Source organism: Actinia tenebrosa, unplaced genomic scaffold, assembly GCF_029948245.1.
Source record: "Actinia tenebrosa isolate PJP-AT-01 unplaced genomic scaffold, QUT_ActTen_1.0 PGA_scaffold15__27_contigs__length_11533743, whole genome shotgun sequence".
Lineage (NCBI taxonomy): Eukaryota > Metazoa > Cnidaria > Anthozoa > Actiniaria > Actiniidae > Actinia > Actinia tenebrosa.
Genome location: NW_028292575.1, coordinates 4,193,625 through 4,210,052, shown reverse-complemented (window position 1 = coordinate 4,210,052; position 16,428 = coordinate 4,193,625). Strand labels below are relative to the sequence as shown.

The 16,428-nt window shown below is 34.9% G+C and overlaps 1 protein-coding gene across 1 annotated transcript in view; it reads right to left on the bottom strand.

Annotated features, from left to right (window-relative positions):
- Nucleotides 1-15,650, bottom strand: part of LOC116289949 (myotubularin-related protein 9) — a 35,601-nt gene extending 19,951 nt beyond the window's left edge. Inside the window, 3 exon segments of the mRNA XM_089030660.1 lie at nt 3,396-3,550; nt 7,547-7,709; nt 15,424-15,650. Coding sequence (XP_088886786.1) covers nt 3,396-3,550; nt 7,547-7,709; nt 15,424-15,570 — 465 coding nt within the window. The 5' untranslated portion in view covers nt 15,571-15,650.
- Nucleotides 15,651-16,428: the final 778 nt, after the last annotated feature.

The following is a 16,428-nucleotide window of genomic DNA, read 5'->3' as shown; positions in this document are numbered from 1 at the left end:
CGCACAAGGAGTCGCTAAGGTCGTGAGCATGATCTTTCTTTTTCTTAGCCAGTAGTTATTTGGTCTTGCGTCGTAGTTCTTTAAACTTGGACCACTCTCAGGGGCATCCAGTTTCATGTGCTCTTCGTCTTTGTATGTTCTTCTTTTTAATCAATATCAACAGTTCTTTGTCCAGCCACGGGTGCCCGTGACTTCGTACCAGAGTTCTTAGAACGTGCTGGTCAACAACAGACAGAAAGAGGTCACTCCAGTTGGATATAGATGCAACTACGTCGTCATCCACAAAGGCCACATCCCAGGGTGTGTTAGAGAGCTCATTATTGAGTCCCTTCCAGTCAGCTTGCTCAAAGTTGTAAACGAAGCGATTGATCACAGGTTTCTTGGGGATGTAAAAATCCAAGTAGAAACTGATCAATTTATGATCAGTTTTAAGAATGTCAGAAACACTGCGTATGTTACGTACTTTCTCTGGGATGTTCGTAAGAATGAGATCCAATATCATCATCATCATCATTATCATCATTATCATCTCTTGTGGGAAAATCAACCAATTGCCATAAAACGTTGTCACGTACTAGTTTGGTGAATACGTTGTGGGTGGAGTCGTTGGATGATGCAGTCCCAGTGTTCCAGTGCATAAGTGGAAGGTTGAAATCTCCGCAAATGATCATCTGATCAAACTTTGACCGAGCGACAAGGCGCAAGTACTTTTTAAGTTCTTTTAGATAGTCAGCATCAGAATCCGGCGGTCTATAAACACTATTACGACGAGCTTCGTCTGCAGTCAGGGCGAATTTCACATACCAGCATCTCTGAATTGCTTTCCAGATCTGGATGGCGTAGCTGTGTAGAGTCTCTAACTGCCAGTATAACTCCTCCGCCAATCCTGTTTAGTCTGTCTCGTCGGTGGATGGTAAAGCCAAGACCAGGTAGAAGTTCGCTGTCAAGTATGTCAGGTTTCAGCCAGGTTTCATTGACAGCGATTAAGTCCATATCAATAGAGAGTGATTGCAGTTCTGCCATCTTGTGGACTAGGCTTCTAGCGCTGAGATATAAACAGCTTATCATGCGTCCTTTTCTTCCTAAAGAAGCCATGAGAGCGTGCTCGAGACAGTTTGCACGAGCGTGGAACAGCTATTTAGACGTTGTGCGCGCACTCAATTGGCAACGGTTTTTGCTCTGCGAGCTAATTCAAACTAAGACAAATCAAAAATAAACAAACAACTAGAAATGACGGTTGAGACTTAAAAAGAGATGAATTGCAAAAATAAATAAATAAATAAATAAATAATAAATAAAAAGATGAATAAAAAGAGCAGAAAGTAAAGAGAAATCTGTTATCGTAAGAAGAAATGATAGAGAGAAAGAAGTAAATGCTAGGAGAACCGTCCTGAATAAAGAAGTAAGTGGAGGAAAAAATAAATTCCCTGTAAAGTAAGTTGTTGCCAACGACTGTGTCAGCAACTAGAGGAATTGGCAGAACAGTAATATATCCTCACTGAAGCCATTATCACGTCGCAGTATGATTAAGTTATGGGGCGAGATCCGCTCCTTGTCCCCCGACAATACGAGATGGTATATAGCCAAACTCCAGTCGTAATAGTGCATAATAACTAATCCAGTAGCAATATGCCAACCTTTATTCTTACTATGCTCAACCCAATATGCCCAATACTCAAAACCCACATCCAATACTCAAAACCCACATCCAATACTCAAAAGCCCACATCCCATACTCAAAAATCCACATCCCATACTCAAAAACCCACATCCAATACTCAAAAACCCACATCCCATACTCAAAAACCCACATCCAATACTCAAAAACCCACATCCCATACTCAAAAACCCACATCCAATACTCAAAAACCCATAGCGAGAAAAATTCGTACTTCGAAGGTCCAAACGACGTTATGCAATGAGTCATGTGTGTTGACTTAATTTATACTGCTTGGTGATAATTTATTAAGTGAGAATAGTAATAGAAATGAAAAGAAAAAATAGTGCTTGTTTAGAAAGATTACAAAAAGAGATATGACTTCAAAAAAGATGTCAATAAGGAAGTAAGAGCTTTTAAAGCGACTTAGACGTAGCTACTAAAATGTCTTTACCGATAGGCCAAAGTATGAAAGTGAAGGGGAAAACACTAATCATGGACAAAAAGAGAAGACGAATACCGTCAAGACGTAAAACTAACCTTACAGTCAAATAAGCTCAAGCGTTGACCCCTAGATTCGATTAATGAAATCATTAGTCCATTATTCCTTTTATACGTAGGAACCGGAATAATGCAATATTGCAATATTCAAATGAAAATTCAGTTCATTATTCGACTCGTGCGATGAAGAAGGTAAATCATCTAAATTACAGATACCTTCGAGCAGAAGTCGCTCTCTTATTTTATAAGCATACACACTAGGTTTTGTAATTTCCATGCCTCAATTACTTGGAGCATATCATCAGTAATGTTGTAGGGAACGCTACCGCCTTGAGCGAAATGGAGACACAGTAATGTTTAAGTATTTTCTGGACTCCCCAACTAGAAATTTTCAGTTGTCGCGAATTATTTTATTGGACAATCCGCTATTGCCGAGATGAACAATTTCCTGTCGAATAATATCAGGTAGAGGCTTTCCCGGCACATAAACACGGCCAAGACTATTTCTGGCCGCCATGTTTTCTTGGTCTTCCGGCTGTGTTAGCACTGATTAACCAATCAAAATATCGTATATTGAATTTAAAGTTGATTGGAATTTTCATATCTTCGTTTTCGACGTTGTAAATTTCAACTGAATAATGAAATCAAAATTCGAAAATTCAAATCATTAATCGACTCTAGGGTTCAACACGTGAGCTTGTTTGACTGTAAAGAAGTTGTCTTGGAGAAAAGTATTACGAGACGGCAGAATAAGTAAACAAAAAAAGGAGAGAAATTGAGAGCAGATTCAGAGCCGTCCCGCCACCGCAAGAGCGCCCGCAGATTTTAATATTAAATATTTTAAATATTTTATAAAGAACACGACTAGTTATTTATTCAAAACGAGTTTCAGATGAAATCTAAACTGAAAGACAATTTTAGCTTTTTGCCAAATAAAACAACACAGGGAGCTCCGTTTTTAGGCAGGTTCTAAATTTATATATTAAAATTTAAAGAAATTCCTGAAATTTTACAGAGCTTTAAAAAACCTTTAAAAAAACTTAAAAAACCGGCTAGGGTTCACTTTTTAGCCAAGATTTATTACCGCATAAAAAGTGATCAGGCACTAGCATAGTTTTCGGACGGCATACCGGTGAGAATATGAATCCAGGATATTCCCCAAGCCCTGCGGTATAACATTGACAGTCAGATGCATTTTGCTCATATTGTTTGCGTAATGAATGGATAACCAATGTACCTTGTAGTCTCTATTAACATGTGATATTCTCCAGTTTTGTGTGGAAGTGCACATCATAGAGAATTCTATGTCAGTGCTGAACATATCCCATCCATCTTCTTCACTAAGAGACTGTAGATGTCGATAGAAAAAAGGATACTTCAGGCTGCTGTCGTCTACAAGAAAAAAGTTCACTTACTCTAAATTAATTACACTAGTTAATGATGGTAATTGAACTTAGTGGAGTGCAATTTGGTCTGAAATTAAACGCGCGATTACAAAATCACACGACCGCGTAGCGTGAGTGTGATTTGTAATTGCAAGTTTGATTTCAGACCAAAATTGCACGACACGAAGTTCAATTACCATTTAATCATATCCTTTTTGTAATCATACACAAGAAAAAGGCACAATAAAGAATGCAGAATAATCAGTTTAATGTAGTAGAAGAACTAAATGCCAACTAAAAAAAAACATCTAAAAAAACTAGCTATCTCTTCTTACTCTAAATTCTAACTACTTTTACAGAAGTTTTGATCTGTTATAGCGGAGCTCCCGAGCAAGCGGAGCACCATAGTTCTAGAATATGGTAAATTATAAAATAACTGTTATTAATGTCGCGCTCTGATTGGTTTGGAGCGCGTGCTTTATGAGAGCACATTGCACGCGCGCGCACTATCCGTTGCTTCATTCCTATCTATTATTGTAATTTGTATTTTATAAAAGAAATAAAAAACTTGCTTGCTGTGGTGTGTGCAGTCATAAAGCACTTGGGGATTGGCAAAACACTCGAGGTGTCCAGAAGCATTCCACGCGTCGTGCTTCTCCTAACACTTCTCTCGTGTTCTGCCAACCCCCGCGTGCTTTATGACAGCACACAGCATGCGCACGCGTTTTCTATTTCTTCGCTATGCAACTCAGTTTTCGTGGTCGTCGCATGGGAACCCTGTGCGTAACGGTAAAAGTGTCGCCCGCCAGGTGTACCTAGCGTTTCTGAATGGTCGAGCTTTCAAATCACACGTCACTTGGAATATGACGACTTAAAAATTATTGAAGAAATCATGGAAAAAAGAATTCGCCACAGTGTGAAGATAGAGGTTAGGACATTTTCTATTTTGTTTTATTTAGTGTATATAACATAACTACAATATAACCGGAAAACGAGCAACAAACTAGCATGACGAACGAGCGAAAAAAGTAAGTCTTGTTTTGTTCTTATGGTAAGAGTATTCGTAGTTCATACATGATATAAATGAATCATTTGAAAAAGCACTTTTTGAATTCCACAATTAAACAAATCCAAGAGATTTTTGACAAAATTTAAAGCTAAATAACATTCCTAAAATTACCGACAAAGGAGCAACGAACTAGAATGACAAACGTGCGAAAAAAGTGTACCTGTTTTGTTATTATGGTAAGAGTACTTTCATTTTGAATTTCATTCAATAATTTAATATCTTTCTACAGATAATTTATCTAAATATTCAATGAGTTTTAAAATTACACCAAATATTCAACTGTTTATTGAGCTTTTCGACCTAGTACATGATTACGAAAGTGAGCTTAAATTTGTGTTGTTGTGAGATGTATGTTCTTGTATAAAGAGCGGTACCTTGTCTTTCACTTTCAAAAGCTAAGAAAATATTAAAAAACATTTCCAAATGCCAATTTACTGACAAAGAAAATATTTTGTATTTGCATTGCATTTTGCGTTATTTTCTATTTTGCCTCGGTTGTTCTTGTCAAGTATAAATGAATGTAAATTTATTAGTTTTTCAAAAACTTTTGTTGTTAACAAGATGAAAACTGGTAAAATTGAATTTTCAAAATCTAGTAAGCTTATGTTTTCAAGCTCCTCGAAAAATATTAGACTTTTATGAATGAAAATACGGTTCTTGTAAAAATATAAATCGTTATTAGTGTAAAAGAATTAAGTAAAAGTACGCTCAGATGTATTTTGCTCACCTTTTTTTTACCAGTTTTCAAGTCTGTTTCATAGTCTTGATTTGTCCATAAAAGTTCGGAAATCTCCAAAATTTCGATTTCAATGAAAGACATCCGAGGTAAATTTCACTAAACCTGATATTGTAATGGATTATTTGTAGTTCTCTTTCGTTTTATAAGTAAAATTAATCAGGAATTCAAAGCTTAAAAAATGTCGGCCACGGAAAACTTTGTCGAAGAATCTTCCAAGGAAAAAACTAGCCCCTGGGGGAGTTGGTGGTGAGTTGATTACAAAATTCATATAAGTGGGATCAAGAGAGTATTCTCGCGAAAAGAAAGCGATGTAGTGCATTTTGATTCGTTTTCAGTGCATGTTTTTTTATTGTGGGAGACATTATCTTAATATTGAATAAAATTGAATAAAGTCTTTTTTACCTGTTTTAATTTTAACTTCCACATTCATTCAAATTGGGCTCCCTGTGACTTGCGTATCGGGAGCACCGCTTTTAGGCAGTGACTAAATATAATTAATAACATTTAATGGCCTTTGGTGTTGGAATATGGGAATTAAAATGTTGGTAATAGCGTGTGCATTGAATAGAGTACCGTGTGAGAGCTCATTCACAGAATATTGCAAAAAATACCATTACAGCGATAACCGTTCAGTGTATCGCGACCGGCCGTTTCAAAACACGTCAATCATCTTGGGTGTATGCAAATGAGTCTACGAACACAATAGCTCAGCTTCGGCTAATGCACATTTTTTCGAAAATGACTCGAAAAACATGACTCGAGAGTATTCCAAGGAATTGATTGGAATTGGAAAGTAGTTTTTAAGTTAAGTCAAGGCTGATCAATCAATAAGCCTGACGCGTGATGACGTTTCACCCCCGACTCTATACCATAATAGTTTTTTAAATTCTTTCATATTAAAATTTTTGATTCCTTAACAAAAGCAGTGTGAAAAGGATTATTGTCTAGAGACGGGGGTAAAACCTCATCACGCTTCAGGCTTGTTGAATATAGGCGAATAATAATAATAATAATAATAATGACTTTATTAATGTCTCTAATCTTCTAGCCGGGCACAAGTGCCCTACTAATCGGGGAGACAAAAAGAAGAGACCAGAAAAGGTGAGAAGTCATAAGCGGTGAGTTTCCAAAGCCTCGGAATTCCTGAATTCGTTGGAATTGCTTTACAGCTAAAAACATTTTGCTCATGATAAATATTGCAGTACAATATTTTGAGTTTTATGAGGATGAGCAACGAGAATGGCTTGAATACGTGACAGGCAGATGTCAGACTACTTTTCAACATTCGATTTGTGCCCACGACGTGCGCGCGCTCAAAAAGCACTGAATAATCTTCACGATTTTATTGAAGAACCATATAGAGGGTTGGGATACTCGTTTTGAACTCAAAGAGGGCAAAACTCCGCACAAAAATTTTTTGGTTATTTTCCGGGATGACAGGTAATATCCCATTGCCTTCCAAAGTTTAAAACAATTCTGTTTATTAGAACAATGTTGGGTTTTATGATTTTTTATTTACAGATATTGATTTTCGCTATTTTTCTTCCAAAATTGTACAGACGCATGTCACTCAGTGATTATTATTTGAAAAACAAGCTCGGGACACCTCATTTTTCTTTGCATTTTTGAAATCAGCATTAAATTTCAGGTTAAAAAGTCTCTGTTTATTATTTGCCAAAGTAGTCAGCCACCCTAAAACAACTCCTTAGTATGTATTAGAGTCATTTCATATTGATGGACGACGCTAAGCGATTGTGTTCGTACACTCGTTTGCATAAATCCAAGATGATTAACGGTTCAGAAAAGACCAAAATCCAATGAGAGTTTTGAAACAGCGGGTAGCGATACAACGGTTAACATGTAGTCTCATACGCAGCCGCAATTAGTGTCGTCGCGAAACGCTCTCTCCCCTAAATACTTACTTAGCGTCTTCGTAGGAGACTACATGTAACCGGGGTGAAAAACGTGCAACAATGATTTTCAACTTGCAACCTAACAACGTTTCGCGACAAGTTGCATGATTTTTGTGATATTTGTGTCCCATATTTCGCCGCCTTAAACAAACAAAAAAACCGTTTTAATCGGCAATGTAGTGTAGACCAAAGAAAGAAATACATCATTTGAGTAACACATATGATCTTCTATTTTTAAAACCTAAAAGAATGGACTCAAAAACAAGACCTTGTTGGACTTACCAATAACTGACAGGTCTTCAATGGATGATGCAACATTCAAAGCTTCCTCTGTGTTTGAAAACTCAAGTTTGACTAAATCAAAGTTCTTGCAGCAAATGGTTAGGATAGCTTGCTCTCCAGAAAGTATCTTCTTTTCTATGCTTTCAACTGCAGAATGCAAGAGCTGCATAAAAAAAAAAAGATTGTTAGTCTTGAAGAATTCATCTCTACTACTAATAACAATAACAATAATTAACTTTATTTAGACACGGTATTTGCATCGTTAAAAATAAATGCTCTTCCTGAAAGCTGTGTATCAATGTATAATAAAAATTAAAAGTTCAAATCCCTAATTTCCTCTCAAATGTTTTGGAAATGAAATGTAGGAACCCTGAACCATATAAAAAATATTGGGTTGAGATATTTGAACCACATCATTTAAATTGCAGGACAGAAAGACTAAAGCTATTTCAATACTCTAGCAATAATGCATAGATGCATATGGTCTTATCTCTCAATCGACTCTTTCAAATCCAATTTTCATCCACAGATAGCAGACTTATAAACTGCAAAATATGTGTTGTAGACATTACATAGTCCCAACACAAATATACCTTCTTGAAATTCGACTACTATCAATGAAAGCCGACGGTGCGCACTTTACCCCCTCTCTCCTAAATCCTATAGGATCCTATTCAAGATCCTAAAGAATCCTATTCAAGATCCTATAGGATCCTATTCAAGATCCTATATGATCCTATTCAAGATCCTATAGAATCCTATTCAAGGTCCCATAGATCCTAATCAAGATCCTATTTTTTGTAGGATCCTGCTCAATATCCTATAGGATCCTGTAGGATCTTGAATATAATTCTATAGAATCCTGTCCAAAATCCTATAGGATCCTGTCCAAGATCCTATAGGATCCTGGTCAATGTCCTATAGGATCCTATTCATAGGATCCTGTAGGATCTTATTCAAGATCCTATAGGATCCTGTTCAAGATCCTTTATCCTAAACAGGATCCTGTACAAGATCTTGGTTAGAATCCTTTAGGATCCTAAACAGTATCCTGCTCAGCTAGGATTTGCACCAGGGTAAGTAAATCTATAGTATGAGTCAAAGAAAAATGACGTCACAGCTTGTGCTAAATTTTCTTAATTGTTGAGTTTCTAGAGAAATACATTTTTGAAACAAATTTCACCATGATATTCTTATTAGTATCAATAAACTACACATTTTCAACATTAAAAATGTTTTTGTGTCATATACACTTGAAAATTATAAAACAATAATATTGAAATAGGCAAAATAAAAATGAAACCAAATAACAGTGGACCATAGAGAAAAAAAATATATCCGACCTCTCAAAAAAACATAGATAAAAGAAAAAATCAAAATAAACTTTTGGACTGGAATACTTGTTCTAGATTTTTTTCAATACAAATTATTAAATAATATATTATATTTTAAACAGAGGATATTTGGTGATATTTCATGGGTACACGGAGATACACTGTACGAATTCAATCTTCGAGTGTTGAGAATATCTCTCACCACTGAGCGCAGGGAACAAGAGAGATATTTTCAACACGAGAAGATAAAAGTGCCCATGTAATGTTCTGTTCATTATATAGATATAGATCTTGAAAGTTCCAAGACAAACATACAAACTTGAACTATTTATTATTAGTCTCGAACACCTTTGTAGGAATTGAATTTGAAATCTTAAAGATAATATATAATTACCACTTTATTATATCCATTTTAAAATCTTTTTTGAAAAATACATTTTTTCCAGATAAACCAGCAACTTACAATCTATAAGCAGTCGATTCAAACATGCTGTCAAGAGAACTTGTTTATAATGATCGAGCAATGATTCTCATTTTGAAAACCAACACTTTCAATCCAAAACTAAATTGTTCATTTCTATAGGACCAAAAGGTATTACATGTATTAAGGCATTACATGTATTATTTTGAGGGCCACAAGTTTATTAGTGTAGTACGCTATTTAATGCCACCCTCATTAAATAAAGTTGTTATTATTATTATTATTAAGAATCATTTACTTACATTAAATAGCAATACAATCTTGCCCAAAAGGAGTGTAATGAACTGGCTGTTGTCCATACAGCCAATACTCAATGCTCGTATTTTACGATTTCTGTTGAACAAGTTAAGATCAAACTTGTGCCGAGGAAACAGCCAAATCAAAGGTTGTTTAGTCCTTCGGTTGTCCTTAAGAAGTCACGTTGCTCAGCAAAAATCTTCTTAAGAAAAACTTCTTTTAATGACTGTATTTTCGATGTGTTTTGTGCTTTAGAGATTGAAAAGGAAACCACTTTCCACGATCAATCGCCAAGAAGTCAGATTCAAAAGATGTCGATTGCATTTTCCCTCACTGCTTTTCGCTGTAATATCTTCAACTTACTTGAGCAGTTACTTTACAAATATTGTTTTTAAGTGCTCAGTTGGCCTTTTTAAGTCCTTTTTACAACTTCTTAGGGTAAAATCAGTTATTCAGAAAACTTTCTTTGATCCTTGGCTCTTTTAAAAATAGTAAATTTTATTAAATTATTAAATTATTAAATTAATTATTAAAAATAGTAAATTATTTTATATGGTTTGAGGGACGAATTTCGAAGATATCAAGGTTTTCACTCCCAATATGTTAATGATGTCACATCAAAGGATGCATGTCAGTTAATCTGCCATTACATGGAAATCGAAACACTCATTACTATGAGATTTTTTTTTGCTAGAACATTTATTTACTGTGCGACTACACCTACCAAGGCCACCCAAACAAATTTTCATAAAAGTTTTGTATATTTAATGATGCCTAGCTCCTTTGACGTCACATCATTAACATATTTGAAGTATAACCCTTGATATCTCTAAGATGCATCACACATATAAAATTTAACTTTTTTATTTAACTTTTTCCTTCATTGATCCACAATGCTGAAAATTTTGATTTAGGTGTCATAGGCACTTTAAACTTATTGCTGGGATACCTGTGGTATACCAGCTATGAAATGCCTTTGTCTTTTTCTGATTCCACAAATTGAACAAGTTGCACAATAGTACCCAGGGGTCTTCAGGAACTTACCCAAGAGACCTTTGCGGGTATCTGCTATAGGGTTCCCATCTATAGTCCAATCAATTATCATGTACCAGATGTCAACCAATGTCACTATGCTGTCAAGTGATTATGAGAGGGCAGAGCTAGAGGATCACGTGGCACAGGTTTATGTCTACGCATGCTCTATTTTGTTGACCACCTGTAATTCGAGACAGCCGAACTAGAAATATTAATAATTTATCAATTTCGCAATCAAGGATTTCAAGCCGAGAAGATAGAGATGATTTTGAAGTGATTATTCCCAAGAATATTCAATGAAATTCATGGTCTATCTATTCATTTGTACCATGGCCATGTTTTATATAAAGTTTATCGTTTTATGTAAAAAAACAACAACAACTGATTCAAGATGCTATATAATTGTCAAAAAACCGACTAGCCGGCTTATTATATCACTGGTTTATAGGTACCAGTTTATAAGTTGTTTTGTGACTTTTGGAATTGACTGCTCTTTTTTTTTACAAGTTTTCAAGTCTGTCTTATAGTTTTGATTTGAATTTTAATGAAAGGGTAACCAGTCATTTTGCCCACGGACCATTTCACCCATGCCAATTCCACGCATAAAATCATCGATCATGCGTTTGCCAATTTCCCCACGCCAATTCGCCCACGTGTAGAATCACTTTAAGAAATATGTTACCATGACTAAAAAAAAATTGTTCATGATTTACCAACCTTACTTGACGCTTAAGCTCAAGACTTCAAAACGCGAACTTTTTATACCCCATAACTCACGAAACACTTTATAAACCGGAAACCAGTGTAAATGTTAGTGAACTAACCAGTACAGTTCCCGAGTTTTATCTACCATGAAGAGTTGTTGTTAGCTTAGATTTGGGAGAGTTAGCTTAGATGTGGGTGCTTCTTAACAACACGTTCAAGTGTATTAACTTATTGAACATAAAGACTAGTAAATTGTAAATAAAAGGTTGGTAAATCACGAACTACAGTTGAACCTCTATTAAGCGGTCACCCACGGGACTTAGCCAAGTGACCACTTAATAGAGGTTGACCGCTTGATAGAGGTTTTACTTATTTAGGCCACATTTTGTAGAAAATTAACAAAAGAGTGCATAATTGATCACTAAATGTACATTTTATTCTTACAAAACAGTAACACTAGAAAATAGAGCAATAAAGTGCAAAATTGCTCACTCAAAATATTTTTTTTCGTCGCAAACTGAAGAACAACATTGCATGACTATGTACGTACAATACAGTGGTTTGTTCTTGCTATAAAAAATCACAAAATTCACATCACTGGTGTAAACATGATTTGTTTAAGGTACAGTACAGTATTATGAAAAAAACTCAGTTATGGTTGTTTGTAATTTAGGGGCAGACAACTTAAGTTCATGAAACATGTCATTCACTTTGCTAAGCGCTAGCGACAGCTCTTCGTGACCGTGGAATTGCGCGAAGTGGAAATTGGCCGAAACAAACTGGCTAGTGCTGCGGATTTGCTTTATATACAGTGACGTAAAATACGAACATTTGTTATTGAAGTTATGCTATCTAAACAACTGTTAAAAGAATGTTGACATGTTTTATGTATTTGGTGTCATAATACATCAATGTGTAATCAGTATAGGTGACCGCTTAATAAAGGTGAAATACAATGCAAGTTTTACAAATTGGTACGTTGATATGGTGACCGCGTCCGCTTAATAGAGGTGACCGCTTAATAGGGGTCAAGTTTACAGTATACATGAGAGAGAAAATTTGGGACTTTAGTAAGTGACCGTTGAAAAGAGGGTGACCGCTTAATAGAGTGCCGCTTAATAGAGGTTCGACTGCACTTTTTTTTAGCCATGGTAATATATTTCTTAAAGTGATTCTACACGTGGACAAATTGGCGTGGGCGAATTGGCAAACGTATGATCGATGATTTTATGCGTGGAAGAAATGGTTCATGGGTGAAATGACTGTAAACCAATGAAAGACATCCAAGGAAAATTTCACTTATCTTGATATTTTATTGAATTACTAAATTGGGATCCCTGTGCCTAATGGGAGCTATGCCTTTAGGCAGTGCCCAGAGGAGGGTGGACACTCATCTCGTGTTAAATTAATTCAATCATAAGTCTTAATTTCTGGCTCATCATCACACAACAATTGTTATGTTTTGAATGCTATATCTTATCTTCTTCAAAGATTTTTAAATGTCTTTCTAAGGCACAGTGAACTTGCTGATTGGCAGTACAATTCTTAAAATTATATGTCCGTAATATAAAGCAAATGAATAACTAAGGTTGCAATTTTTCTTAAAGATTGCTAACTAAATAATATATATATTTGGGCAGAGCTCCCCATACACAAGTCACAGGAAGCCCAATTTGAATAAATCTGACAAGGAAAAAATAAAATCAGGAAAAAAATCTTAATTTTCTTTTATTCTAGATGAAGGTAATGCCTCCCATAATAAAAACCATGCAGTGAAATCAAATTGAAATGCACTACATCGTTTTCTTTGTGTGAGTATACTCTCCCACTTAGGAACTTTGTACACAACTCAGGACTACCCTCAGGGGCTAGTTTTGTTATGGAAGATTCTTCAAAAAAGTTTTTAATGTCCGACATTTTTTAGCTTTGAATTCCTGGATAATTTTACTTACTAAAGATAACACCAATACAATACCAGGTTTAGTAAAAATCAACTTGAATATCTTTCACTGAAATGGAAATTTTGGAGATTCCAGAATTTTTTCAGAAAAATCAAGACTATAAAACAGACTTGAAAACTAGTTAAATAAAGGTGAGCTAAAAAAAGCTTTATACTTACGTCTTTTGCATAGCATAATGTTTGGTTTTCTATAGGTCTTTTATGTTTGTATGTGAACCATATTTTAAGCGCAATGAAAATAAACAAATAACTGCTTTGGTAGCATCAGAGAAATAATTAGCTGGAGATCATTAACTAACTAAACTAGTCAAATAAAGGCCCTGAATGTCAACACCAAATGTGTCAGTTAAAAAAGTTTTCCTTACCTAATTCTTCATTAAGATATTGAGATTCCTTTCATATAAGCCATAACATAAGGCAGTGTGAGAAAGATAGTGAAATCACAAATGACAAAAGTTTCCAAAAAACAAAGTTTACATTCAGTTAAACTTGACAAGAACAACTGAGACAAAATACAAAATAATGCAAAATGGGAATAAAAATCTTCTTTGTTTTGCCGATGGGACCTGAATGAACAAAAAAATATACAATAATTGGTTAAAGAAACAAAAAATGTCCTAACCTCTATCTTCACTCTGTAGCTAATTCTTTTCTTCCATGATTTCATCCATAAGTTTTTGCTTCGTTTTAACAATTTCTTTGCAATTTTTACAAAAAAAAAAAAAAAAAAAACTATAGTTGAAAACTTTGTTGAAAACCAATTAATTATTCCTTTGTAACGCGGGCTCCTAGCAACTGATACATTTAGCTGTAGCACGCGCACATTGTTATGTTGCGTGTTTTTTGTGAAGATTGTCACAACCGTTTGCGATGATGAAGAGCAAGATGCTCGAAAGCTTGGCTTAATTTATAATTAAAAAGCTGATGAATCAAAACTATCATGAATTTTAACGGGGGCTTACAAGCACTTTATATTAGATGTTATATATATATATATACATATTCGGACATGTCATTTAAATCTATGTTCAGTCTTATATATTATATCATGTATTTCTGACAAGGTTGGTGCCCCATAGATCTATATCGAGAGAATTTGCTATCTATTAAATCTAGGTCTTAATAACTGCACTGTCTTGTTATCAATGTTAGGGAACATAAGATACTACGTCACAAGAAATGAAAAGGGTCCCCTCAATGAGTACTGCACCTGTGCTTTTGGCTTTTGATGGTACAGAAAGCTTTACCAGGTTTGAACCATTTATCAATTACCCAATTACCCAAGGTGTCAATGAATAACTACTTACTAATAAGAATAATTACTATACCTAAGGTAAAGAAATGTGTACAGAGAAAGTATAATATATTACTTTTATTCAATCAGAAAACCTAATTAAGAAAACCTAATTTAGAAATGATTGTCCTTTTATTATATCTTTTAGTAGTCAAAGTTTTTGTCTAGCTTCCTAAAATAGTGAAGCGAATCTCATTTGTAGTGGTCTCATTCTTACTTTTGAAAACAAAATAAGGTGTCAACAAATAACTATACCTAGAATGTTGAGAAATGATATAAACATTTGTAAGGTATTTGTGCAGAAAAACTCTAGTTTTATTATTGTCTTTAGTTTTTAATTGCATCATCCCTCTATAATCCCATATAAGCTAACTATTGTATTTTTGTTACAAATTATCTTTCCTCTCCAAATTTTGATAATTATCATAATTACTAATTGATATACTATTATCATTATTTTCTTATGGTTCTTCTTTGTATAAATATTCGTAATTAAGTTTTTAGTTGAGAAATTTCAAGTGCCGTAGATGTAAAATACGGCCAAACACGCCGAATTATGTGAATAATTGCCCAAGGTGTTAAAAAGATTTCTATCTTTGCAAGCTCACCGTTCGTCTAGCTTCGATGCAAAGGCACGACTACCTTTCAAGATGGCGCAGGGAACCGCATTCTTGGTCAGAAAAGGCCGGTTAGCATTAAGGTTAGGGTGATGAACCAAAATTATAGCGTTCTACAGCGACATCTATCAGGATTCCAAATAGTCACAATATAAAATTTATTGATATGAATCGGTAACTATTTCCTTTACCCAAACATTGTATTACTACTTACGAATAATTCTTCCTCGTGTTGAGTTCTTGAAGAGAATATCAGGTGATGTCCAGTGACACACAATGTTCCTTCCACTTTAGTACCATGACGACGTTTCAACAACACCTTTTCAATTCGAGGAGACTTTATGTACTCGACAAACTCCATGGTTTAGGCTTTCATCACAAATGCGAGAGAAAACCGAAAGAGAATAGAGATTTCATGGTACAGAGCAAATATAAAGCTACTAATCCGCCCACGTTCCTGTTGGTCAGCCACCATTTTCATCACATGTATATTATATCTAATATGCAAGCTCCGCCCCTTATATAACTGAACCAAATGCAGAGGGTTCGTCAGATGATCTACTGAAAATCTCCGATCAAAATTCGGTAAATTTTCTTCTGAAAAGTTCAAGTTTATAAAAAAAAGCCTTGAAAAAGGTCTGAACTACTACTCACTAACACGAAATATTGACGGCTAGTTGGGAGAAAATATGGCTGCATTTTGTCATTCCAGCTCAGTTATCTTGTCCTTGTCATAGGTAGTATACACCTATTTCAAAAAACGTTGTCGGCTGGATATCTCAAATCAGAAATCTGAGACCGATTGGAATTGTAGGGGACTGAGTGTTTTGTCGTTCAAAATTCAATATACACTTACCCAGATAGTTTGCCAGTGTGCAGGCCATCGCTCAGAGTTAGTATATTTAAGGACGGTGTCTACTAATTGACAATCAATTCTTTTTTTAAATGACTATGTGAATTATTTTAACCTATCACAGAGTTGTCAAATTCTGGTTAGAAAAGTAGGGGTCACCATGCATTTAAAAGAAATAATAAGGCTTAAAAATCGTTAAAGAGTGATGACGTCATGATTTTACTAACACTAGGAAAAATAATTTTGTTCAAAAGATTTTGAGAAATTTCTAATTTAAATCGTCCTAAATGACTGACACTTTGTTTCTTTACTAAAATATACCCAATTCTACCATGACTTTAATAGTTGGCTATAATATATAAAAAA